This window comes from Cervus elaphus, chromosome 1, assembly GCF_910594005.1.
Source record: "Cervus elaphus chromosome 1, mCerEla1.1, whole genome shotgun sequence".
NCBI lineage: Eukaryota > Metazoa > Chordata > Mammalia > Artiodactyla > Cervidae > Cervus > Cervus elaphus.
Window position 1 is genome coordinate 35,619,491 of NC_057815.1, and position 26,534 is coordinate 35,646,024.

The following is a 26,534-nucleotide window of genomic DNA, read 5'->3' on the forward strand; positions in this document are numbered from 1 at the left end:
AAAATAAGTTATCTATGATGTCTGATTTCAAAATTCATGTTTAGCTTGAGGATACGTCTTCAAACTTCCACTTGCATATGGGTACAAAATAATGTTTAGAGAATTGAGCCACTTGGCCATGCAATTTCATGATTTTGCACATGTCCAGCCTTTTCACCTTATCACATACTCATCTTCTCCTTGATCTCTATTTTCACGTTACAAGTGGACAGGCTTGTGAATCAGAATCCTGTAAAGCACCAGTCTACACCAAACCGGTCACTCTCTTCATGTCGTAGTGCAAGTGGTTCACCCTTCTGTCACATAAGGGGTGAGTGAGGGCTGCAAAGTGTGTTTGTGAAAGGTCTTCCCCTTCAGTTGCACCTTAGTAAATCTAGAGAAAATAGCCTCAAATCCCTTACCCTCTAGATCTTTTTTCTGGATTATGATCTACATGAAGAATAAACAAAGAAGACAATGGTGGTGATAATCTAAAGTGAGGCAAACAACTAGATGTATTTTTGTCCCCCCAAACTGGAAATAAGTGACACAGCAGAATAAAGTAGATCATTAAAAAAAGACAATCACCCAGTAAATAATACCAATGAAGGCAGTGAGCTCAGAGATTCTCAGTAACTCAGAAAATCACCAGGAAAAGGCAACCCCTCCAAAATGTTCCGCATGCCAAGGACTGGTGTCAGAGGAGGCTGGCTGGCTTCTAGAGATCCCATTTCATTGTGATGTCTGGTCCTAATAGATGGCCTCCTTTGGGCACAGCACTCAGCACCATGTCACATGTCCCTGGGATCTGATCGGTGGACTCTAAGAACCTGCTGTGGAAGTGCCAGGGGCTGATTTATCCCTGGGCACCCACCATCATGAGCAGGTACTCATGTACCACGGACAAGAGGAAGAGCAATAGGGTTAAAAATATTTTCTTCAGTCTTCTCAGATCCCTACTCTTCTGGAGACCAAGTCTCCTGGCTTTGCATGTTTTGCTTGGGAGAAATGGGCTGCAAGGGGAGTGGGGCTAGACTTATCTTCCCTGGCAGCTGGTCACATTGCAAAGTCAACAAGACTAGTATAAGCTCCTTCCTTGAACGACACTGCCTGACATGGAAATGCAAGCTAAGGGGATTAATCTGGTAAGAAATAAAACACTTCAGCACAGAAAAGTCTGAGCAAATCTTTATTGAAAATGTTTCCATCTTAACAGAAAACCCCAGGAAGAAACGTAGATGGATGGTTACAACCAAGATATATGACCTCAAGAAAAGAAGAAAAAAAAAAAAAAAACACGTCTTCAATCTTAGCAAATAAGTATTCCATTTTATTCCTTTGCTAGTTTTGCTGACTTAAACTCCCTAATAGAGACTGCTTCTGCACGTTCTCAAAGCTTCAAACAGTAAGTGGGAAAATCTTGCATAGTGTTTTTTATAGGAAACCAGGGCTTTTGATCAAACAGTCCTGAGACCCCCTTCTCTCTTACCTATTCACACCACTGCTGACAAAGATGGAAATTTGTTATCTAAAATGCTATTTTAAGCTTTTAAATCTAAAAAAAAATTAAGTCTGAATAAAACAATTCAAGATATCTGTTTTGGGGACTTTAGGCAGATACCAGAAAGTTAAGTCAAAAATAAACCCAAAGCAGAAAAAAATCCAAAAAAAAGGCAATTTTTCTCCAAAATGTTATTTAAAATGACAAATCTATGTCACTCCCCAGAAGAGTCCATTACTTCTACATGGAGTCCTCCAACTAATGCTAGATTCCCACGAATACAGCCACTGTCGGGAGATGGGCACCCTGGTGGCAAATGTGCTCGGGGCCCTGCAAATCTGATGTTTCTCCAGCAAAAAAATAAAAACAAAAATGGAAGTGAAACCTGGCCGTCCTTCTGACTGAGGCTCTAGAAGCCCCAGGAAGGATGGTGCTTGGCGGGGAGGCCTTGTCTCCACACAAGGGTGGTCTATGGAAGTTCAAGAGGCACATTGGCTGCATTCAGCCAGGACCCAGTAACCATGGTCTCAGTGGATCTTGGCCTGCACTCAGCCCCGCTGGGTCTGGACATGGAAAGACATATACAATCATTCTGTTTACGAAAACTCAGCTGGCCTTGCAAGTATCCTAAAGAAGAGCAGCAAAACCATCTATTAAAGCTATATTTTTCTTAAGAACATTCCCCTTCTTAATAACGAAGTAATTAAAGCAAACCATTCCTCAGTCCTTCTGTGCTCCCCTGCCCCCATGCCCTCCCCCATGTACGCACTCCAAGCCCCCACCCGGCCTCTGTCCACCCCCCGCCCCGGTCCAGCCCACTCTGATGTTCCTTCCCAACCCCCACCATCACCTTGCTGAGCCCCAGGCCTTGAGACCCTGATGCCTAGACTGTAGAGCTGGCCAAAGCTGAGAACAGCAAACAAAGGAGCAATTGTGGGAACTGACACTCAAGGCCTCCGGCGTTGGTTCTGCGCTTGGAGATGCTGGCAGGGCTGGTCTTCTCACAGGGCACCCCCTCCATCTCAAAACAACAAAGCATGGGACGTCACTGCCTGCAGACGGCTCAGTGGGGCTGCTGGCTACCGTGAAGTGGGGGGCATTGAAGAAAGGGGCCTTCTCCAGGAAGGGAACATGACAGAAGTGAAAATCCTGGGCCACAGAAATTAGGCAACACCTGCCATCAAATCTATCTTTAAAATCCCTAATGCCTTCCTCAAAGGGAACTGAAATGGAAAAAGAAATAAAAAAGGGTGAGTAAGAAAAATGGGGAGGGTTGGAAGAAGGGAGAGAGGGTGGGAGAAAGTCTGGTTTACAATTCTAGTTTGGGGTAGAAAGTGTAGTTATGAAATGGCAACTTCAAGCAGAAATGAATCTGAGGGTTTGATCCCAGGCTCATTTTTAAATCCCAGTTTCAGGAAACAGGGTGCTGAACAGGAGGCTCTCTGGTGGGCGCCAGCCCTAAAAGCCTTCCACGGAGAGCGTGTGGTTGAGCGCGTAGGTGTCACTATCTTCTTCCTCCAAGAGCAGCTTGTCGATGGTCAGGGAACCGATGGCTCTCCTGGGGTCCTCGGCGTCCGGAAGGACTGGCTCGGGGATGGAGATCGGGAGCTGGACAAACTGGGGCCCAGGCAGGGCTGGGGCTGGAGGCTGGTACTGCAGGGTGGAGGTGGGCAGCGTGGACAGCGGCTGAGGCCACGGGAAGTAGGTGAGGGGAGCCTGGTGCTCGGGGCCCTCCAGCGGGGGCCCCACGGTGGGCGCAGCGGCACTCCTCGTCTGTGATGGGGGAGACGCAGGGTGGTTAGCAGCCCTGGCGACCCACAGCTCACCACGGTCCTTGCGGGATCTCTGTTTCCCTCCCCTCAGCCCTTCTCACTCCAGAGGGCTCTGCCTTCCCCTGTGCAAAGCCTCCCCCAAGCCAAACTTCCACATCCCTTCCTCTGTCACTCACTAGGTACATGCCCTCTCATACGTCCCCACCTGAAGCCTCTGTTTTCTCATCTGTAAAACAGATTACCCAAAGGACTGACATCACAGGGCTGAGCGAAGAACAGATGCTTTTCCAGATTTCACTGAATAGAAAATGCATCCAGATTTCAGAGATATCAAAATATGTGTGTGGAGGGGTGACATGCATCTTAAAATCAATGATAAAACAGTGTATTAAACAACAAGCCCATCACACAGCAGAGCAGCTGCATTGCCAAGTGGCCACGGCTGTGCCTAGACACAAAGACTGTCTTGGCTCCACACAGCAGGTGTGGGATCCTGAGGACCCCTTGAGCTCAGCTCCTCTAGCCTCCCATTACCTCAGCCTCTGCTGCTGCTTAGCTGGGTCCCCTGAGGCCTTTCTAGGGACCGCCAAAGGTCAGGGCCATTCTCCCAGGCGCTCTGTAAACAGTATCTTTCACCTGCATGGCAGCCATCCTACAAGTCCCAGCTCAGGCTGCCAAAACCAGGGCCTGGATGCCACTGATGAGGAAGGAGGGAGGGGAGGGCTGTCTTTGCAAGGAATGATGTGTGTGTAAAAGGCCAAAACCTCCCCCATCATCCTCTGTCCCCTGTCACATTTCCTCCAGTGGCCACTCTGTCTTGAGAACAAGCTATTAGAGTCATTAGTACTGTGTGTTCGGTCATGTCTGACTCTCTGTGGCCAACCAGGCTCCTCTGTCCATGGAATTATCCAGGCAAGAATAACGGAGCAGGTTCCCATTTCCTACTCCAGGGGATCTTCCCAACCTAGGGATTGAACCCACATCTCTTGTGTCTCCTGCATTGGCAGGCGGATTCTTTACCACTGGGGAAGAGCTTATTTCAATCTTCTGGGACCTTGCTGCAAAGCAGATTCTGGTACAGGAGGTCTGATCAGACCTGGAATCTGCATTTCTAATAGGATCCCAGGTGATGCCAATGCAGCTGGTCCAAGGATCACAGTTTGAGTAGCAAGGCTTTAGGATATTTTTCTATAGAAGAATAGAGCCGGAAAGGGTCTCAGAGGACTTTCGGCCTCCCAACAAAGCCTTATCACTTCTAGTATTTAAAAAATCCAAATGGAAATCCTACATAAACCTGGGCAGGTCAACTACCACCGCAGGTTTCTTGGCTCAGGGATAGAATTACATCAACCCTTCATACAGGTCTTATCTCCTACGGACAGGAGTGGAAATTGTTACTCTAACCAGCTTTGATGAGTTAATTTACAGAATGGCAAAACAAATAAATTATTTCTTAATAAATATGGTTTGTTTGATACACAGAACTTTTCAAAGCAAGAGGTAGGACTGATGAAAAGGATAAATAATGAAAGGAATTCTTGGTCTTGAAAAGGTTGGGAACCATTGTGTCCACCACTCCCCACCCCCACCCTAGGCTTCCAATATGGAAATGAGCTGCCTGGGAGGGGTGTTGAATGAACTGCTTCCCATCCACCATCATTCAGGTCCTACCAATGGTTTGCTGAGCAGCGGGTGGGCGTGGAGGGGGAGGGGTCCTGCAACCCAGACCTGGGTGGTGCTTGAAGGGGAGGAGCTTCAGGACGACACTGGACCTTGAGGTAAACAGAGTGGGCTGGGGGGACCAAAGCAAGCTCATCATGGATGGGCTCTGCAGTGACTCATGAGAACCTCACTCTGCCTCCCACAGCCTTCCTTGGACCGATGCTGGATATGGCTGTAACCACTGGTCTTTTCCCCTCTGAACACCTGGGAGATTCCCATTCCTTTGGTCAAACAGGCACCATTCACATAAAACTATTTCTCTTCCTTCCTCCATTCCTAGGGGAGCAAACCCTTTCTTTCCTGTCCAGCACTTGAAGATAGCACTTGGTTTATGCTATTGGCCAACTTTGAGGCAATCATAATAACTCATATCTATTGAGTGCTTTCTGTATTCTGGAAACCAGGCTGAGCCCAAGAAGTATTCTAGGTGCATCAGGCCATCAATCATGACATCAACCCTTTCGTTAGTATTCCCATTTTACAGATGAGAACATTGAGATTCAGAGCATTAAGTCACTGAGCTTGGGGTCACAAAGCTAGTGAATGAAGGGGCAGAGTGTCAGACAACCTGACACCAGAGGTGGAACTCAACAAATTACCCTGCAGGTGGGTCTCTCTCCATCAAAAGCACAGTTTTCTGAAAAGTTGTGTCACGTGTTGCTCAGCCTAGAAATGTTCTGAAAAATCCCATTATTGGGTGAATAATCACCCCCTAAATCATCTGAGTAGGAAGGAGAGGCTGGCAAGAGACCCCATGCAAACTTCACCTGGATCCCCATTCAGGAAAAACTAAGACCCATCCCTGAGGCTCACCGTGTCCGAGGCAGCAGGAGAGTGAGGGCATTCCAGCAGGCGGGTGGGCGTGCCAGCCCAGGGAGCATAAGGCATGATAAAGGAGGCTGTCAGCCTTTGTATGGGAGACCTTTGAAGTCACTGGGAATGAAAGAAGGCCTCCCTGGACCATTCACCCAATAATGGGGTTTGTAAGAAAATTTCTAGGCTGAGCAACACGTGACACAACTTTTCAGAAAACTATACTTCGGATGGAGTGAGAACCACCTACAGGGTAGTGTTTTGAGTTCCGTCTCTAGTGTCAGATCGCCTTACACTCCGCCCTGGAGGACAGGGTGGGCTTAGATGACCTGATTTTCCTGGGCATCAAGAGCAAGGAAGCTCAGGGGCAGGAAATCAGCCCAGGTTCTAGAAGGGCGCCCTCTGCATAAATGCCTTGTGTGACATACCGTGACATTGGTGATGAGCGGCTGGGAGGCGTAGGTCAGCACCGAGGAGGGCCCCACGACCGTGTAGCTGGGGCACACAGGCTGCACATACATGTCAGCCGAGTAGGGGCAGCTGACAGCCTCGTGGGACACGTACTCGGTGTAGGGCGTCCACGGGGCCAGGGGCTGGAGGGCGGCCGGGGCGGGCTGGGAGAGCCAGCCCGCGCACAGGGGCCCCTCCTCCGTCACTGTGGAGGCAGAGACCTCCATGTCAAGGCAGGAAGGACCTGTGGGAAGGAGGAGGTTACAGAGCTGCCCGTGACACCCAGACCAGGGGCTGGGAGGAGGCCGGGGCCGTGGGGAGCTCTTACCCACTGCGGTGTAGGTCGCCAGGGGCTGGTGGGGCAGCATCACCTAGAGGGGGGAAGGAGGATGGGGCGCAGGGTTCAGCCACCTCTAGCAAGCTGTCTGCAGGAAGCTCGTCCAGAGGGTCCCAGGGCAACAGAGGAGGCGGATGGAGGGCAAGAACCCCCCTCGTCAGAACAAGCACCTGCCCCACGACCCAACCAGCACCACGTATACTTTCCAGGGGACGGGTGTTTTCCTTGAGCAAGAATGCTGTGCACTTAGGTAACAGGTCTCACCCTGTGCTAGGGGGACCCTCAAATCCTATCAGGACGTGTGAGAGCACTGCTGCCCAAGTGGGATTCCTCACCCCACTTCAAGTGACTCAACTTCTTCTGCCCTGGGCCCAATCTCCAGCAGCCACACCTCTGCGACGTGTGGTCCTCATACCCTCACTGAGGATCCCATGGAGCATGGACATACACCCCGCCTGGCCCCCTTGGCCCACGCCCCACCCCCTACACACAGACACACACACACACAGACACACACAGACACAGACACACACAGACACACACACACACTCCGATCACAGCGGCCCCCTCACCGCAGTTGGCGTCACCGACACCGCAGTCGGCGTCACCGACGTCGCGCTGCTGGCATGGCCCCGCTTCCTCCGCAGCAGCTCCTTCACCGGCTCCTTCACGCGCACGCCCTGGTACGGCCGGGGTGGGGCCGGGGTTTGCTCTGGAGCTGTGGCTGCAAAGACAGCATCACTGGTACTCGTCTCCCTGTGCAGACAGACCCCAGCCCAAGGTGCCCGCTCTCCTCCAGGGTCTGCCTGCTCACCTAAGCTGTGCTTGAAGGTGCGGGACCACACGTGACTTCCTAGGACATTCCTCCCAGGGTTAGCACCCCTCCTGCCCCAAACCTTCTAGGCTCCCCTCCATCCAGACGATTCAGGCTCAAGCACCACAGCATGATCTCAATCCAATTCCCCAAACTTTTTGTACACTAAACACCACGTGGAGCCTGTCGGACCAGAAGCTCTGTCTAGATTCCTCCTCTCCACCTTCTGTGAAGGTCTCTCCTCCTCATCTCTACCAGCGATCTCCCAGGGTCAGAAGTTCCTCTCACTTTTCTCAACCTCTTGAGATTCTTCCTGACCCAAGAATGCTACTACGACCCTCCTAGCTGACCACCGGGACCCACAGACTTTGCATCATCCTACAACCTCTTCAACAGTTCCAGACAGGTTAGAATTCATCATAGGGGGCAGCAGAGGATGGCGTAAGAGCAGGGACTCTGAGTCAGAAGCCACTGGCCTCAAAACTTGCCTCTGACACTTTCTAGCTGTGTGATCCTGGGTGAGTCACAGGCACATCTCTCTGTGCCTCTCAACTGGCAATTTCTTATCAAAGGAGCATCGTAAGGAGTCCCTGACACAGTAAATGGGAAGCCATAACACAGGCTTCCCAGGTGTCACAGGAGACACAAGAGATGCAGGTTCAATTCCCAGGTCAGGAAGGTGCCCTGGAGAAGGAAATGGCAACCCCCTCCAGTATTCTCGCCTGGAAAACTCCATGGACAGAGGAGCCTGGCAGGTTATATAGTCCATGGGGCTGCAAAGAGTCAGACACGACTGAGTGAGCACACACACACACACACACACACACACACACACACACACACACACACACACAGAGTACATGCTTAGTATAAAATCAGAGACAGAATTAGGGGCTTTCCTGGTGGCTCAAATGGTTAAGAATCTGCCTGCAATGCAGGAGACCCAGGTTCGATCCCAGGGTCGGGAAGAAGCCCTGGAGAAGGGAATGGCAACCTACTTCAGTATTCTTGCCTGGAGAGTTCTATGGTCAGAGGAGCCTGGGTAGGCTACAGCCCATGGTGTCACAAAGAGCTGGATGTGACTGAGCAACTGAACACTTTCACTTTCACAGAGTTCAAATACAAGCATTCAAATAAATCTGTAGTCTGATATGTAATAATTAGTAATTCCTTTTTTGCTATAAATTTCTTATGCCCCTAGCTAGACTATAAACTTCCCAAGGTGAAATAGTATACCTTATTTCTCTATATCTTCCCAAGTAGCATGTCCATGATAAACTTAACAAGTTATTGATTGATTAATTGGTTGGATGGTTTCTTAAAATGTGCTGCCAACTCATTTTTCCTTCAGCTTTCCTGGACATTTAGAATGGGCTGCAGTGCGTGCTACCCAGGTTTTCTGTGACCCCAGGACAAATAACCAATGGTGACCCAGATGCCTGGGGCCAGAGAGCGTCCAGCTTCATTTCTCAGAGAAGGTTCCCTCTGCCTTTTGTCATCAAGGCCAGGAAACTGAAGCACCACGGGCTGGAACACAGGGCTTTCCCTGACCAGGAGAGCAAGTCCAAAGCAGCCACTGCTGGGTAGGACAGTCTGCCCTCCCAGAGGGAAGCCTGGTGCCTTGGACCCCTGGAGGGCAGACCTGGGTCAGCCCAGAAAGGCAAGTAGCACGGGGCCTTCAGCTCACATGGTATCACTGATAACGGCCTGAATCAAAAGCCCGGAAGCCCAGATATCTATTAAACCCGGATCCACAGCGCTGCCCTAACCGAACTTTGCTCAGTAAATACCCAGCTGATAACACCCCAAACCTGACCAGCACCAGACCTCCATCCCGGCTCCAATCGCACACATGGCCGGGCCTGGAAGCCCTGGCAGAGAAGCAGGGGGAAGAGGGAAGAGATGTGCAAGAGCCGCAGGATTACATGAGTCAGAGGACCCCAGACTCAGATACATTCACAGGGGCTTCCGAACCTGGCCAAGTAAGCTGAAGTGACTGGGGAGTGATACAAAAGACAGATACCCAGACCCTGCTCCCGAACAGTCTGATTCTGGGCGTTTGATGTGGGCTTACAAAATCTGTATTTATAAATATCCCTCAGGTGATTCTGAAGCTCTGCTGGGATTAGAATCCCTTCTAATTCATCCTTAATCTCCCTTTAACATCCCAGAAGAGATTAATTATCTTCTTTCTAACATCCCCTGTCATAACAAGGGATCCTTACTGATATTCACTTATTCTTTCAAATATTTCTGGGTGCTGAGAATACAGCACTGAACAAGATAGATGTGGCCACTGCCCACATGCATCTTGCAGTCTAGTGGGACAGATGAATGATAAAGCAGTTACAACTTGTGAAATTCAGGTTGAAGCAGGAGTGTATAGCAGAGAAAGCCAGCCTAGGACCTGCGCCCTGGGACCCCTGTGCACCATCATCTTTGTTTAAGCAGCAGTGACAAAGGACTTTAGAGCCTAAGATACCTGGGCTATTAGTTTCAGGTGGAAAGGTCTCAGTTGATTTACATACCGAGCCTCAATTTCCTCATCTGTAGAATGGGGCTAATAGTTCCTGTCATACACGGTTCTTGTGAGGATTAACTGAAACAATACATAGGAAGCTTCCAAAGCCATGTCCAGCATGTGGTCAACATTCAACACATGTTATTATCCTTCCTCTTCCCCACCCACATCCATTTTCCTCTAGAGAGTGCTGTCAGAAAGCTCTTGCTCCTACTTGACCTGCCTCATGGTGACAAGCAGCATTTTCCTTTGTGTTACCTTCTAATTAAACTCACAATTCATGATCCATTTAAAGCTTTCTCATGGGCAGAATGAGGATCACAATGGTTTGTATTTGGTAAGGTAATTTGAGAATTACATGTAAATGCTTAGAATAGAGCTTACACTGAGAAAGCATTAAATAAATGTGAGCTAATATCATCATTGATATTTGTAGCTGGGTCCCCTCCCAGCAACTGAAGACAGATCCCAGGTGCCCTATAGAGTCGGAACAAACATTCCATTCCTTCAGCTATTTCTTTTTTTGGATTCCAAGAAAGAGTGAGAACATTAGAATAATTTAATGCAAACTAAATTAACACAGCAAGAAGTGGGGAAAATAATACAGATAGCATCAGGCACTGGCTGGTGATTTTTTAAAAATAGCCAAATTTTATTATTAATATTTGAATTACCATATGTTGATTGTGATTTCCTCCCATAGTATCAAGCATCAGTGTATAAATAAAAATTAAACCTAGGTTTGCAAAGAGCCTGGGGTTAAGACGGCCATAAAAAGCCACTGTGAACCCATGTTCTGATCGCCTTTGTGCTTCTCAGTGATCAACAACTCACTGAGGACAGGGCTCATGAATTTTAACCTCTCTCTGAAGTGCTTCAGGATGTAGTAAAATAGGAATATTGTTCATGTTTGTCCCCTCTGGACAGAGCTAGTTTGTTTCTGTTTGTAGTTAGTGAGGACCTCTACAACTGATTAAGAATGATTCCCATGCTGTTTCCTTCAGCTACTTCTTAATGACGTGTTTGAGTCCCTCTAACCTTCCTTCTGTCCGCATCCCTCCAGCACAAGTTCTGCCACTTCCCCTTATGAAGGTGCCAGCGGTGACCGCAGGCCCCAGGTGTGGCCTGACACGGTGGGGGTTGGGGGGGCCTGCCCTCGCGCACTCTGGTCTCCCATTCTCAGGGTTCCCCACAGCTCCAGCAGATTGGTTCACGCCCATATCACTCCACCTACACTGGTCTCTGGTTGAGTTTCTAGCTATTCTTAGGCAGACCGTGCGGCCTGAGACCTTGTGCACTCAGGAGAAACTTGAGGGATAGAGTTATTTGGGGATCTGAGCACGGTGGTCACACTTCATTCAGCTGGGGCACAAGAAAGGCATGATCCCCCCACACACACACCTCAGAGAGGTGTACGGTTCAGCCCCCACTGATCTGCTGATACACTTCTGGGGAAGGGCCAGGGGGACTCCGGACCCCACTGCCTCCCCGGAAGTGGACACGGGGACCGCCAGGCTGCAAAGCAGCCACCTGGGCACTTCCCGCTTCCTGGCAAGTGAGAACTTCCTGCCTCCTGTTGGTTTTGAATCAATGAACAAAGAGGGCTCGGGGAGCTGCTGTGAGCAGAGGTCATCACACTCTGAGGTCTGGACTTCCTCGGAACCCAGTGTCAACAGGTGTGCCTTGGAACAACTATCATCTGGAGAGAAGTTTCGAGGTCCCCACCTCTTCCTACTGCAGTCATGAAACTCCCACAGCTCCCAAGGACCTCCTGGCCCACAATTCCCACAGGACCCCAGTGGCCCAAGTGTATTTGCAAGGTGGAAAACCTGCAGTTGGCATCTTTCACACCAACCTTTGTGAAGCAGCAATAACCATCTATAATTCCACAGTAAACTCTGGACTCCCTACTGCCACTAACATGAGAAATGAGCCCACAAACAGAAATTTGGAAGAGGAAAATAAGTTTGTCTGAAGTCATGATTGCTTTGCCTTGGGTCTTCTGGGTCCCTCAATAAAATAACTAAAGAAAATTTTAAGATTATCAAAATAATTTCCTCAGATAATAATACTAAATAAAGGAAGAGCCAAGGAACACAAAACTGGAGATCAAAATAACACACAAGCAGAGATGAAAGTCCAATTTCCCAAAGCAGAGTTGACCAGAGATTTTCACAGCCCCCAATCGAATTGCAGATACAGGTAACAGTCTCTCAAAACCTAAGTTTTCTCACCATTTATCCTGTGGTTTGAAGACCCTTTACGTCTCTTGGGGGTATCCACGTGTCCAGCACTGAGAAAACTCTTTCCACCTAAACACAAGCCTCTTGACTCTCATGGGGACTCTCCAGTTTTAGTCTGAGAAGTTCAGTCATATTATCTTTCCACCACTGCAAGTCAGTCGGCAATGTTGTTTGGGAGAAAAACAAAACTCATTTACAGAAAAACCTATGAATTTGGCCCCACTGAGGGCTTCCCTTTTCCAAAATGAGCAACAAAAAAATCTGAAGGTATAAAAAGTCAGCAGAGGCTATTTCAGTTCCCCCTGCCACACACCCGGACATGCTCCACATCACAAAAATAAGAGTCCTGCAGCTGCTGTTCCACTGGAAAGCACAGACCATGACAGAGTCGAGCCCAAGGGTCACCTGAGAGAGCACTCTGGCTACATGTGGGCCCGGGCTTGCTTTGCACCAAGCTTCGGGAACATAGGATTCTGCTGATTTAAATAAACAGGGCCCTCGGTTCCTTGATGAGGTATGATAAACATCACCAAGGAAACATGCAAAATCGCCAGCACTTGTTTATTTAATGACCCCATGCAAACCATGTTCACACCACAGTAAGAAAGCTACAACTAAAAAGGTAGGTCCCAGTGAAGCCAACACCCAGGCATCTCCTCGGGGCAGCTTTAAGAGAGCCCTCTTCAGGCAGAAGGTACCTAGAACAGCCCCCAAGATATTCTTGAAAGAACGCTCTTCTCCCAGCCATTGTCCGGTCACAGATCTCCCATGAGCCAGCAGGGCCAGGCCATGCGCTGAACCCCAGTCGGGACCACTGCCCTAAGGGATTCAGGGTGAGCCTACACTTCCATCATCAGGGGACCAGGAAGGGGAACCCATCCCACCCATCTTGACAATCTCTCGTTGACAGTGCTTCCCATTTACAACTGACTGGTTGAAACTTGAGGATGCAGCCACATGAGACCATTTTGAAAGACAAAACTTTTCTGGCCCAGAAGGACACATAACCCAGTATTGATCACTCCAAAATAACCACAGTACATATTACTCTCCTTTGCTGATGAACTTTTAGAAATATTTCAAAAACTAAAAAAAGACCCACTAAGGAGAAATTCAATAATTTTTTCCTTTATATCAAAACCAAAACCAAATAATTGAACAATAGGCATTCAAGGCATTCAAAGCCTAGGGCTAACCTAGCTTCTAACTAAAAACAAAGTCTTAAAAGTTGCTGACACTTTGCACTTTAATGAAAAGAAGCTTATTTGTGTTCTTGACCTAAGATAGTTGAGGACTCCGGGGAAAGCTTAACTCAATTCAGCTAAAGGATTATTCATATCCTTAAATGAACACTACTGCAAGTGTTGCTGGTGAAGGTCTGAGTCATATTTTTAAATTTGTTCTTTGCATTCACGGACAATGGCTGATTTTTTTTCCTAACTGGAAGAAAGAACTTGGGCTTTGGCCAAAGATTGGACTTGACACGCTATAGAATGGTTTTCCCACCCACTTTACACTAGATTGTAGTTTACTTTTTTTTTTTTAACATCGGCCAATAAAGAGATCCCACATGCATGTAAATGTAGGTTTTCTATTCACTAATGTCTGGACTGAGAAAGACCCTGCAGCCAGGAATTAGCAACATGTCACTCACATACTTTAGCAATCTACATAACAGGGCCAAGGAGAAACAGACAGATGGACAACAAAGGTGGCTTTAAAGGTGTACACAAGATGCAGGACAGTGAACCCTCAGTTGAATTAGGATTTGATGTTGCTTGAAGGCTGCTGGTAAGCCAAACAGGAGTGAGTCTTCATGTGTAGACTAGGGTGTCTCCATCAGGAGATCTCAAATATGGAAGCTGAGCCCATGTTCTCTGGTCCAGTTGCAGAAGGGAAGGGAACGGTTGGTATTCCCACCACTCCCCCCCAAAACCTCCTGTGTCCCCATTCTAAGAGGCATATTCCCATCAGCCCCCACAGAGCTCACTGAGCAACCATAGGTAATGGAGAACGCATAAGGAGGTCCACGGTCACTTAGGACTTCCCCTGACCTGGCCAGGCCTAAAGGACCCAAAGGAAACACCCTGATAAAAGGAGCCAAGGACGCTCCTAAGGGACACTTAGGATGACTGTAGAGTCCCAGATCCAAGGGGTCTAGAGGCCAAGTAATCTCTATTTAAAGGAAGCTAAATTCAGCACTGAATGGACACACCCAGGGTGATTAGACCCCTCCCAAATTCCCAGGTGGTGCTAGTGGTAAAGAACCTGCCTGCCAATGCAGGAGACTTAAGGGACACAGGTTCAGTCCCTGGGTTGAGAGGATCCCCTGGAGGAGAGCATGGCAACCCACTTCAGTACTGTTGCCTGAAGAATCCCATAGACAGAGGAGGCTGGCAGGCTACAGTCCATAGCGTCGCAGAGTTAAGACATGACTGAAGTGACTTAGCACACCCACACCTGAATTATGTTAAGCTTAAGTAGAGAGCCCTTTACCCAGAGCCCCTTCTCATTCACCAAGCTCCTGTCTGAACATTCCACTCTGCAGCCTCAGAATTCCCTGAATTGTCCCAAAAGTTCTGGATGAGCCACCCATGACCTTGGGTGGAGTTAGCCATGTGACCTCTAGTGTCAGAACCTTCTGACTCTTTCCTCAAAGGCTCTACTGCTGAGGTGTCCCTCCCCAAGAATGCTCAGCATCGCTCACCCAGCCGTCCACCCTCCTCCAATCCTCCTGCAGAACAAGTAGAGCATGGAAGGCTCTTGGATTCTGCTCCCAACTCCCAGAGACAGTGTCAGTGTGAGGCCTTTGTTTTTGGAGACTCGGGTATGTTGAGTGCAGGACTTCCAAAGGTCTGTGTGTTTCCTGCTTACGATCTTAACTCCCAAGAGCTCAAAATCACTACTCTCACCTTTGCATGATGTCCTGTGGCTCACAGAGAATTTGACACAAATGCTTTCACCACTACTTCTGAAATAGACAAAGTCTTCCTCTCACCCTCTTTTTCACGGATGAGGAAAGTGATGCTCAGAGACATTCAATGACTTGCCCAGGGACTGCACTTGTAAAGAGCAGTGTCATCAACTAAACCCAGGACCTCTGATTCCAAGTGCAGTCCACTTCTGCCTCACATTCTGCCTCCCCAGACCAGGGCAAATCTCATTTATTCCTCTGGGCGACACTGAGGTCGGTGTCAAATGGTCCCCTGCTCAGTTCTAACCTTCCTCCCTCCAGGCTGGGAGTCTGGGCCTGCACCACTCCCTCGACTGCCAATTCCCGCAAGAAACGACATCTCCCAGCTGAGGAGGGAGAGCGAAGTCCATGAGAAGCTTACCGGCAGTCTGCTCACATGAGGAGTGGCGAGAACTGAGACCCACACAATTCCCCGCAAAGTTTTATTTTTGGTATTTTTGACTGAAATGACAGCGGATAGGTTCACCTGAGAAACCAGCTGCATCTGCCCGCCTTTTACAGAAACTGGGGTCACCAGAGCAGAAAGGGCTCCCATCTCACATACCGTGTCTCGGGGTTCCAAGGAGACCCTGGTAGAGCGCTCTTTAAACAGGGCAAAGCAAACCACGTCCTTGCCATCATGGAGCTTACCATCTAGGCCGGTAGAGTATGTAGACTTAATCAGATCATAGCACAAGCAAACCTAGAATTACAAACTGGGACAGAGATGCATCTGCCTCACAGTTGAAGTGTTCTGGGCTTGTTTGGCTCATTTTCACCTCAAGTTGGTTCAGTCAGGCTTGAACGAGCAGCAAGTTGGGGGCCCCTGTCTCCAGGGGCTGTATGAAGAGGAGAGTGTCTGAGCATAACTGTTCTGTCTCCAGTGCAATGAGACAGTTCTGGGGTTGGGCTCAGCCCACACCATGCATGGAAGCCTAACCCCAGATAGAACAAAGTAGCCCCAGACATTCAGGACCCTTCCTCAGCCTAGCGACCCTGGACAAACCCCAAAAATGTTTCACTTATCCTGTCCTGGTAGATCAGTCCCCTAGGGGAAGACCCAGACCTAGAAACTCAGATTCCAAGATGGAAATAAGCTGGCTTCAGGAGTTCTAGAGAGTCTCAGATCTAACTTTCTGACTCCTATCTGCAGGGAGCCTTTTGAGTCAGGCTACAACAACTCTCAGTGAAGTCAGAGACCACCTCCTTCTAACGATGGACTCATATGAATTAGGAAGGGAAGAAGCATCTAACGCAACCCTAAAATCCTTGGCACTGAAAAGTGGTGTGGTGTTATTTGGAACTCAAGCAGATCTAGTTTGGAATGTCTACTACATAGCTTACTTATCACTGTGTGACCCTTGACAAATAATGTAAACTGTGTGCGCCTCATTTCTCCATTTGCGGCATGAAAATAATGATCTCCATCTCATGGGAATATCATGAGAACTGTATGAAATTAACCAAACACCTAGTATGTAATAGGTTTTCAAGAAATTGCTGTTTCTACTTTGTTCTCAGCCAAAAATCTGTGGCCCATTACTCATCAGAAGAGGAGCCTTGGTACAGTGACCCTGACGTGCCCTCATCCAGCTGCATCCTAATACGGAATGTCTCTATTCTCAATATACCCAGGGCCTTCTCAACCTGCCTTCATTGTATTCCTGGAAGTCATCCCTCAGATTCTTGGGCCTGATGTCCCCAGCAGCAGGATGGCCCGGTTCAGGAGACAGGGAGGGCAATGATGCTGCAGAGAAACTGATCAAAGACCTCACGTGCAAACAGAGCATGTTTAAATAGAGAAGAGCCAAGAAAATCCTGGCACTGACCTCTTTTAAAGATATCAGGAGATGAGCAGAAGATCTTTTTTAATTCCAAAGCCACCAGAGGATTAAATTTGTGGCGTATCTTAGTTTTTAAGGACTACTCCAGGAAGGAGCACCTTGAAGATTTTTGAGTGGCAGACAGAGTAACCTGTATGTATCTCCGAAAGGACGGGGATGCAGCCATGACTGAGGCCATTGTCACAGATACATCTTTAAAGGGCTAGAAGCCTAGGAGCACATTTCACATGTGGGATGGAAACATGGAAGTATATGAGGGAGGGCTCTTTAGTGAACAGAGAGGGGAGCTTTATCACCTATTAGAACAAGACAAACTTCTGGCTGACATACTGAGCACTGCCTCAGCTCTATCTAGAGCAACAGGGATCAAAACAGGGGAAGGACCTAGACTGACAGCCAGGGGTGACCCAACCCAGGCTTCTCACCCAAATTCTATAGCAAGGCAGGACCAGAGTGAGAAGATGGAGCAGAGGAGACAGGTACATCTTCCCTCTTTAAGATTGAGACCCAAAGCCTGAATCTAGAATTGCCAGTATAATCTAGAACAGGAAGAACCTATAGTTAGGAGCTGGAGGAGGGGACATTCACTTGTTTGTTCCTTGACTTAAGCAATATCTAGTTTGGGATTTCTAAGACCAAAAGGATTCCTACCAAAAAAAACACAAAATTTTCCTGAGACCTTCAGGTGGGGACCATTTCCTTGGAGGAAGGACTCTTTAGACCCAGCATCAGCTACACATTTGGGTATAGCTGGGTATACCCAAAGCTGGGTATACAGTTGGGACAGACCCAACTGTCCAAGACATAAGGCTCATGGTGGCCCCGGGTACAGCCTGCATGAGTGAAGGTAGCCCTAATAATTGACGCATGATGTGAATGTAACTGCCAGTCAAAATGAGCTTTTGTTTTAAGTCTCTAGTTTACTAACTGGTAAATTTATGATGTGGGGGAAATCCCTTGTGAAGGATACTGAAGAAGTTAGAACAACAAGCTTGGGAAAGGCATCACTTGGTCAAACTTTGAGGAATGTACCCCCTTCCTTATTCACAAGGTAGCTACAGAGACTGAAAACATGACTTTTCATAGCTTCAGAGCTTCATGGAGACCAATACAACAAGTTCTACAGTGACTCACTTTTCTCTAGGAGTGAGGTCCTTACCCTGGAAGTATTTAAACCAAGGACCTGTCACCAGCTATCAGGGTTCTTGCTAAGAGTAGAGGACTGGTCCAGGTCAGAATTGTCAGGCTGTGATCTAAAACTCTGGAATAGAGTAAAGATGTCTATAAAGTGAATTTTTGCCAAGAAAAGGAAGAAAGTGGGGGAGTCTGGGGGTGAAGGAGCAATCAGAGCTCCAAGATCCTCCTCAAACTGCTCCATGTTTATTGTTGTATCAGAGTTCTGCAGTGATTTTGGTTGGAATAAAGGGGTTGGTGACAAAAATGTTTTACACACCAGCATACAGAGCCTTGGGTTTCCTTCCCAATGCTAGTATTTTATGTTCTAAGCTCCCTCTTCTGTCCCCAGAATCTAAGCAAGAAGTCTAATCATCATTTATTCTGGAGGAGGCACATCCAAAACCATCTACATGCTCCACGACACCTTCCCTGATTCTATTCTCCTCTCCCTCCTGCTGAAGATAACTTGTTTCATTGGTTGATTCCTCTAGCTGGAAACAATCCCATTATTGGATGGATGCAGGCTTGCATGGGATGATCAACAGATGGTTGATTTTCCTTCTATCCCCTTCTTTCTAGAGTTGGTATTGGTTTCTTCCAGCATTAAAACTTGCTTCTATCTTCAACACTCTTGCCTCCCTTTCCCTTCACTATCTTCCCAGCATTCCTCAGTCCTGGAAGTCTTACCAATCCTTGTACTCCTCTTCCAATTAAATGTATGATTCTTGATAGAGAATCAAAAAGGAATTCAGCTTTTCTTAAGCATGGTCAGATCCTTTCTGGTCCCAACACCTGGTCTGAATATGATTCTGGTCTGTAATTCTTTGGCTACCTGCTCTTCCCAGAAAGTGATACTAATGAAACCATTACTAAGAAAAGGAGGCAGCACATTGCTGTTTCAGTTTTCGGTATCATTTGTGCTATTTCTTGCAGACTTCAAGCTAGATTATGACACCTCAATTCCAATCTTGTGAATTTAAAAAACAAACACAAGTTTGCCAGTCAGTACAAGCCTGCCACCATTCCCCCTTATGAGGCTGGTAGGAAATTGCAGCCCAAGTTCCAAGTTTGGTCACAGAATGGCCAGCTTCACCATCAGCCTTGACCACTAACCCCATCATGAGTTACAAGATGGGAAATATGCATCCTGCTAATTCACACAAAAAAGGCAGAACTCAGACGTCATACAGACTGTAATCTAGGCTTAGCTGCATAAACTTTGTCCTCAGAGGTAATGTGAGAGAGAACAGGAAAATAATGACAGTAACTAACAGCTACTGAGTGTTAACTTAATGCCAGGCACGGTAGTAAACCCTTACCACAAGCCTATGAAGAACTGCATTCCCACTGTGCGTATAAGGAAACGGGAGCAGAGCAAGGTAGGGGGACTCACCAGCATCATACAACCAGTGAGGCATAAGGCCAGGATTCAAACTCATATCTGCCTGCCCCAGGGGCTAAGCTTTAAAACCATTAAGAGGAAAGAAAGAACAGAGCTGTCACTCTGTAAATCAAAATAATCCCCTAAACCTGGCTTTCCCTGGCTTTCCATGCCTTATTTATACACACACACACACACACACACACACACACACGTGAAGGGACAGACTGAGTTTTCCAAAGTCCAGACGGTTCAGAATGAAAGAAGAACAGAGAAGACAAAAGCCTGGGCTCCTAGTACAAGCTTCCACACAGAGCTGCCCAGGAAACACATGGGCTGTGTTATTCTGGGGAGATTCTAGGTCCTTCCCTCTCCCTTTGAATCTGCCGTTGCAGCTAAAATATCTGCAAAGAGCCCAGCGAAGGAGGTATAGCAGGAAAGCAAAGACTTCATTTCCTTCAAGCTGAAACACATGCGCCAAAAACGAGTTTTCAAAGTATGAACAGACGATTGCCAGCGGGAGTGCCCCACGTGTGACATGGTCCTTCACCTAACGTGAAAGGCCCGCACTTCCCCCAAAGCAAGCTCCCAAGCCCCATGAATGAGGCAAGAGCCTCGGGAAGAGGGACAGGACAGGTGAGCCAGACAGCACTCAGGGTAAGTTACTGACTCATCTTTAAGCTTCGTTTTCTCCTCTATGAAATAGAGCTTAAAACAGAACCCACCTCATGAACCTTTTACAAGGATTAAATGAGATAATACATTCGAGTGTGGCAAAGACTGACAGTTGCCACACCCAACACCTGCCCTTTCATTCCTTGCTATCGACCCCTATGTTTTGGAGGATTGACAACGTGCCCAACTAAACAATGGCCCTATTTCTCCCTCAAAGATAGGAGTGGCCGTTAGATGTCAGCAGAAGTTGTGTGTTGGTGGGGAAAGGACATGATAGAGAAGCATGATCTTTTTGCCTTTCCCTATTCTTCTTCTTCATGGTCTGAAACACAGATGTGATGGCTGGAGCTACAGGGCAACTAGCAAGCAAATTTGAGGACGACAGCCACATGCCAAGGCCAGCAGACCAAAAAGACAGAAGTCGCTTGAGACATTGTTGGCACTTACAGCTTCCATATAGCCCTGCAGGCTACTATGCACCACTTCCATGTAAGAGAAAGTATACCACTTTCCTATTTATTCAAATCCATGTATTTTCTGGCCATTTCAATAGCAGTCAAATGCAATCCAAACTGATCAAACAGAATATCTGATAGACAGCATGGCACCAGGTAAGCCCTTAGCACCCCATAGCTGATGTTTACTCCACGAAAAGGATTGAACCTGCTATACTCACAGTAATGCAATGTCCAAAAGGATATCAGAAGCCATCAATTTCAGCCTCCAAGTCAGCAGTTCTCAGCTTGACTGCACATTAGAATCACCTGGGATGCATTTGAAAATACTCATTTTTTTCTTTTGAAAATATGTATCTATTTTGAATAAGTACTCATGAAGACTCAGCAACTCAACTTCGAAAAGGATTCTAGTCAAGCTCAGTCCCCTTGCCCCCAGCCAGGAAAAGAGAAGTCCCATTTTATAGCTGGCCAACTTGCAACCCAGAGTGGTTAGGTGGCATTCTCTAAGGCCCCACACCTAATTACCCAGAGACTGGAAAGTGGAATCCAAGTCTCCTTCCTGCAAGAATAATTTTTGCCATAGCCTCATACAACCAGTGAAGGACGGGGAGACCCGGCATGCTGCAGCCCATGGGGTCACAAAGAGTCAGACATGACTGAACAATACCAACAACACACAACCAGGACAAGAGGGTTTCAGAGGCGGTCTCTCCATCCCAGGCAGGCCCACTCTTAGCAAGGAGTTTTTCTACAAAAATGAGAAAACCACAATGTCGTTAAGCATTTCATAAAGCTGAAAATTATGTTAATGATCACAATTAGCAACATTAGTTGGCTAATGATCCATTAGCCAACTTTGGTTGTTTGGCTCAAAGTGAGAAATTGGTGGACAGCTTCATTTAGTGGGAAATAAGCTACTTTAGAAATAAACTAGAAGGTGAAAAACAACCTAATATCTTTACTTTGTAATAAGAATGTTTAAACGCAAAAATTTACAGGACTTCTAAGTGAATTAAATGTCCAGGTATTTAGCTAATAAGTGTGGACAATCTTGATTCTTTTTTGTGCCTCACAACAGACCAGATATGCAGCTTTGAATCAGAAGAGAGCTTTCAAAACCTCTGACTCAAGAACTTTGGAGCTGTAGAAGGGGGCAAGGTTGGTTTTCTTATCTAGTTAATAGAGGGAGAAGAAGTAGAGTGTCCACCTTGAAGACATCAGCTCTTCCACTGATTACTCTGTATGTTTAGCTGATGTGTGTCACTTATTCAACCTCTTCCTGTGCAGTGAATTCTTGACCATCTTGTGGATTCTAATTGTCTTTATCAACAAGAACCACTGAATCAATAGATAAACTTGCTAAGAAGCAAGGGTGTTTATTAGGCATATTACTAAAGGTTGTAACAGAATAGAAATATTAGAAGCAGTCCACAGACCTAAATTACTCCTAGTTATAAGTTCATCTGAACTTATGCAGGAGAGTTCCAAATACTGTATGCATATAACAAGTTTTTCTTATCTTTAACTGTACTTTTAACTGCTCTCAAAAAGTTGGCTATCTAGAGGAACCTTGGAGTAAAGTATAGAATTCTATCTTACAGAGAATTTTGAGGCCTGAATTTATCTATTTGGTGAATCTCTGTTCAAATTATCTGAAATTAAATATTCATGCCATAATAATTTCATAAGAAGTATACCCTGTTCTTAAGATGCCTCCTTGAGCACTACAATGAAGGAACATCAAAGCCAAATCTACAGGACATCAAGTCAAGCAGTCAGTTCACAGATAATCAGTCAAGCCATTCTTTTGTTATAATGTAGATCTTTCTCTAACATGAATAACAATTAAAAAAAACAGTCATTCAATTCATTCATTTTCTAACAAGTAGTTAGAAAATGAGTCTACTATACACAGTTCCATTGCCTTTAAGAAGTCAACCAAATCAAACTTTTCAGCATCGTGTAAATCATGTCATCAATTGACTGTTAGCTTTATCTCCCATGGGTGTTGTCATTGTGCAAGCCCCCAGTAACTCAGAGCCCCCAGAGAAATGAACACCTAAAGTACTACATAAATCATTTTAAACCCAGAGGTCAGAAAACCTTGTTTTAAAGGGCCAGATAGTTATGTTTTATTTTTGCAGGCAATATGGTCTCTGGGGCACCTACTCGACTGTTTCATTGTATCAAAAACAGAAGCAACCCTCGATAATATGTAAATGAATAGACATGGCCATGCCCCAATCAGTTTTTATTTACAAAAACAGGTTGTGGGACTGATTTGTCACTGAGGCCACAGTTGCAGACCCCTGTCTGATTCAGACCCTTGGAAAACTGTATGTAGGTCCTATCAATCAAAAATCTTTTAATATGCCTTTTAACTATTCTAATCAAAGTGTGGAAAAGGACTGGAAAAGATTTGGCATAACCCTAAATTACTCAAGATGGGCCCACGGGAGGTGTCCCAGGAGGGATAGTGCTCTCGTACCACTGTCATTAATACTCAGGAGACTTGATGACACTTTCCCTATTCTCTACTTTTGTTCTGACAAAAACCTTGTAAAGCAAGCATTAGAACCCCATTTTCCAGATTTGTAAGAATGTGAAAAGGTTAAATCATTAAGCTGCAGAGACGACTTTCAAACCCAGGCCTGTCTCACCGCACCGTGCCTGCTTTTCTACAGCACTGTTAGTAGTTGGACTTAAGAAGGGCTTCTTGCTGGGTGGACGTCAGTCCTTCACATCCACATGGGACCTGCTGGACCCAGTGCAGAATCTGAGGGGAGGGGGCAGCAAGTGGATCTGCAGGGAGCATGACTTCTTTGTCCAACTGACCAGTCAAGCAAATCGCAGATTCATGGCTGTGGCTTGAGGATTTCTGCCTCTGTGTGCCCACAGTTAGGGGCTGATCTGAATCAAAGCCCATGTTCACATTTAGTCTACAAACAGGGGTCACGGGCCAAGTAGGGAGGAGACAACATCTACAAAGTAAATGTTTTCTTAACCCTTTCCAGCACCCCATAATACAGTCATTTCAGCTCATGCCTCGAGGGTGTTTTCTGAAAAAAGAAAGTGCCTTTTCAGCACTCTTGGTGTCTGATTTCAAATTCTGACCTTCTATCAGGTGATTCTAAGTGGGCTGACAACGCTGCCCTGTTTTTACTGGTTTTCCCACAGGGTTTAGTCACCCAGGTACCCTCAGTGCCCTAGACAAGGGCCTCACTTGGGGTAAGAGGGTGGGTCCAGTGCCCAGGGCCTTTCCTAATTTCCTTTAAAGTGCTAAAGAGCAATTAATACGAATTTTGATTATGTATATCTGAACATGTAGAATCATTCACCACAGCTATTCCGGGGATGAACTTACAACATGGTCTCCCTGGGGATGGAGTTTTGCTGCACCTCACTGACCTCCAGGGAGTGCGCAGGAAACATACCTCTAGCATCCCTTTAAAAAGAAACTGTTACTCTCTTAGGAGTAGTTGAAGAAGGAAAAACGCAGTGTGTAACCAAGAGCGGGAAACAGGGCAGCTCATGTACACAAGGAAGCAACCCATATCTCAGGCACTGAAGCAGAACCACAGCAGACAACATCATCTCAACGGCGTCTCAGCTTACTCAGGGTAGCTCTGTGGAACCGGTGGGTATCATTTTTACCCTATTTTACATATAAGAAACCTGAGGGTTAAAAAGAAGAAAGTGACTTGCCCTGAGCAGGTAGGAACCAGGGCAGAAGTCCCTGCAGGGGCTCACATAAAACCCACAGACTGAGCTCTAAGGGTCAGGGGCAGGGCACACGGAGGCTCAGCAGCTCCCAGGAGGGACATCATTGCCCACCTGCCACCATTAATGCATTTCCACAGGGCCGTCTGCCTTTGCCCCCGAAGGGGAGCATCTTGCTCCACCCTTCTTCTGGGAACAATAGCCACTATCCATACTAGAATATCCCTAGGTATCTTGGAGGGTTCCTATAATTCTTAAACCCAAATTAGAATTCACTTCTTTTCATTGAAGAAAAAAAAAAATGCATCTTGCCAACATCAAACAATGATGAGACTTTACAATCTCAGAAACTTTGAAATCATTCCTTCACATTACACATTAACAAGCTCAACTCTTGGAGAATTTACACAAGAAATAAAGGAAACAATGAGCTGCTGATAAAGTGACTGTAAGCTATGTCTAAATGAAGATATGTTTTCAGAACTTCAAGGGCTCCAATAGACTATCTTGTGTAAAAAATAAAGCTCCCTAATTTATCTTTTTCTGTAAACCTAGGTTCTTTTGTATTACGTTCGCTTGAGGTAGGGTGTACCTGAATTCATTAAAAGGCATTTTAAAGACCTAAGTACCTTTAAAAAGACAGAGCAATTTTTTGGTACCTCTTTCTTGAGGAAGTACAGAACTGAGCCCCAGGAAGGTTCAGCTCTCACGAGGCTATTGAGTTGACTTTGTTTTTCTGAGAAAGGAATGCTGCCGAAAAACTCTGTGTGACTTCAGTTATTAATAACAGGAGTGTCTGTTCAGTCCCACATGTGGAAAATAAAGTTCACAGATGTTCCATCCAACTCCAGGGATAAACACTAGGGTTCCAGGTAAACCCACGCCCCCTTGCGCAGGAACCCAGGAGCCTTGCCACAGGAGGCGAAGAATGACCCGTGCGAGGCAAGATAGGAGAGCAGTTGAGGACAGGCTTGACAAGCCAAGTTTCCACATCCTCCCCATGCAGTCAGCGACACATTGTGACTTTGGCAGAAAGCTCAGTAACCCAGAGAGGAACGGGCCCACGGAACTGAACCACAGGCTGAAGAGTAGCTGTTTATAAAAGTAAAGCCACTCAGGTAAAGCTCTCCACTGCCTTCCCCTCCAAATTTTGTTCGGTGAATCATCAGCTGCCCTTTGTTCACCACAGTGATTCGTGTGGGAGAGAGGATGAGCTGTCCCACCTTGGAACACTCGTTCGTTCCCCTCCAACCTGGAAAATCAGCATCACCTCTCACAGGTCAGTTTCTCCACTGGGCTGCATCTCGCCCACCTCGCCCTTCTGCCGCCCTGGCTGGGGACCGGGACCCCACCGCCTGTCACCCCCGGCACCTCCCGGCTCAGGCTGCCTGCTGGAGCCCCGGCCCTCCCTCGCTGACACGGCTCCGGCAGCCACGGGCCAAACCACTTACGTTTCTGCCAGAGCATGGCCTGCGACAGGATGTTGCCTTTTCTCTTTGAAGCAGACAGTTTGGCTTCTTTAATGTGAGACCCGGGTGTGCTTGCCTCCAGGGGAGCCACCGCCTGCTCGGAGGCTGCTTCCTCAGCTTTTAAAGGCCCGAGTTCCCGCTGCGGGGGCACCGCGTCATCACATCCTCCCACCCGGGCGCCGCTGCACCTCTTCGCCGGTGGGGCGCCCTCACCCGCCCGCGCGCCCTCGCGGGCCCGCCGGCGGCCACCCCGTCACGCTCGCTCGCGGCCCAGCGGCCGCATCTGCACGACGGCCGGGCCCGGGAGGCCGTGGGCGCCGGGACGAGGCCCGCAGAGTGGGCCGGGGTGCGCGGGGCACCGGCAAGTGTGCGTGAGTGTGCACTCCGTGAGCAGGTGTGTCCAGCCGTGTGCCCCCCTCCGCGCCCGCGAGGGGCCCTGAGACCCCCTGGAAAGCCCGGGTTTTCTGTGGCGCCCATTCAGACCTCTCCACCACACCCGGGTGTCGGCAGCACTCCGTCCGCCCTGGGCCCTGCTCGACGGGAAATGCGATTCCCAGGGGACACGGGTTCTCAACACAGGAGGAAACACCTGTAGACGCTTCAAGCCTCACTAAACAACCTCCTCATTCTTTTAATAATGCTTTTCTGTGTATTCCATTTTGAACCACGTTAGCCCCTTCCCTTGCCTCCCCAACCACCACCAAAG

The 26,534-nt window shown here is 47.5% G+C and overlaps 1 protein-coding gene across 1 annotated transcript; it reads right to left on the reverse strand.

Moving 5' to 3' along the window:
- Positions 1–1,155: 1,155 nt before the first annotated feature.
- Positions 1,156–26,201, reverse strand: POU2AF1 (POU class 2 homeobox associating factor 1). Its single transcript, XM_043898874.1, has 5 exons — positions 25,811–26,201; positions 7,147–7,298; positions 6,566–6,608; positions 6,216–6,481; positions 1,156–3,253 (listed from the first exon to the last, which is right to left on the reverse strand). Exons 1-5 carry the CDS (start codon positions 25,824–25,826, stop codon positions 2,939–2,941), a joined length of 792 nt encoding a protein of 263 aa, XP_043754809.1. The 5' UTR covers positions 25,827–26,201; the 3' UTR covers positions 1,156–2,938.
- Between the last annotated feature and the right edge of the window lie 333 nt (positions 26,202–26,534).

Bases quoted from the DNA above. Each gene is read 5' to 3' on its own strand.
- POU2AF1 (XM_043898874.1), bottom strand. The intron at 6,609-7,146 runs GTGAGGGGGCCG...TCCCCCCTCTAG, and splicing joins TGTCGGTGACGCCAACTGCG to GTGATGCTGCCCCACCAGCC. The intron at 6,482-6,565 runs GTAAGAGCTCCC...TCCTTCCCACAG, and splicing joins GGCGACCTACACCGCAGTGG to GTCCTTCCTGCCTTGACATG.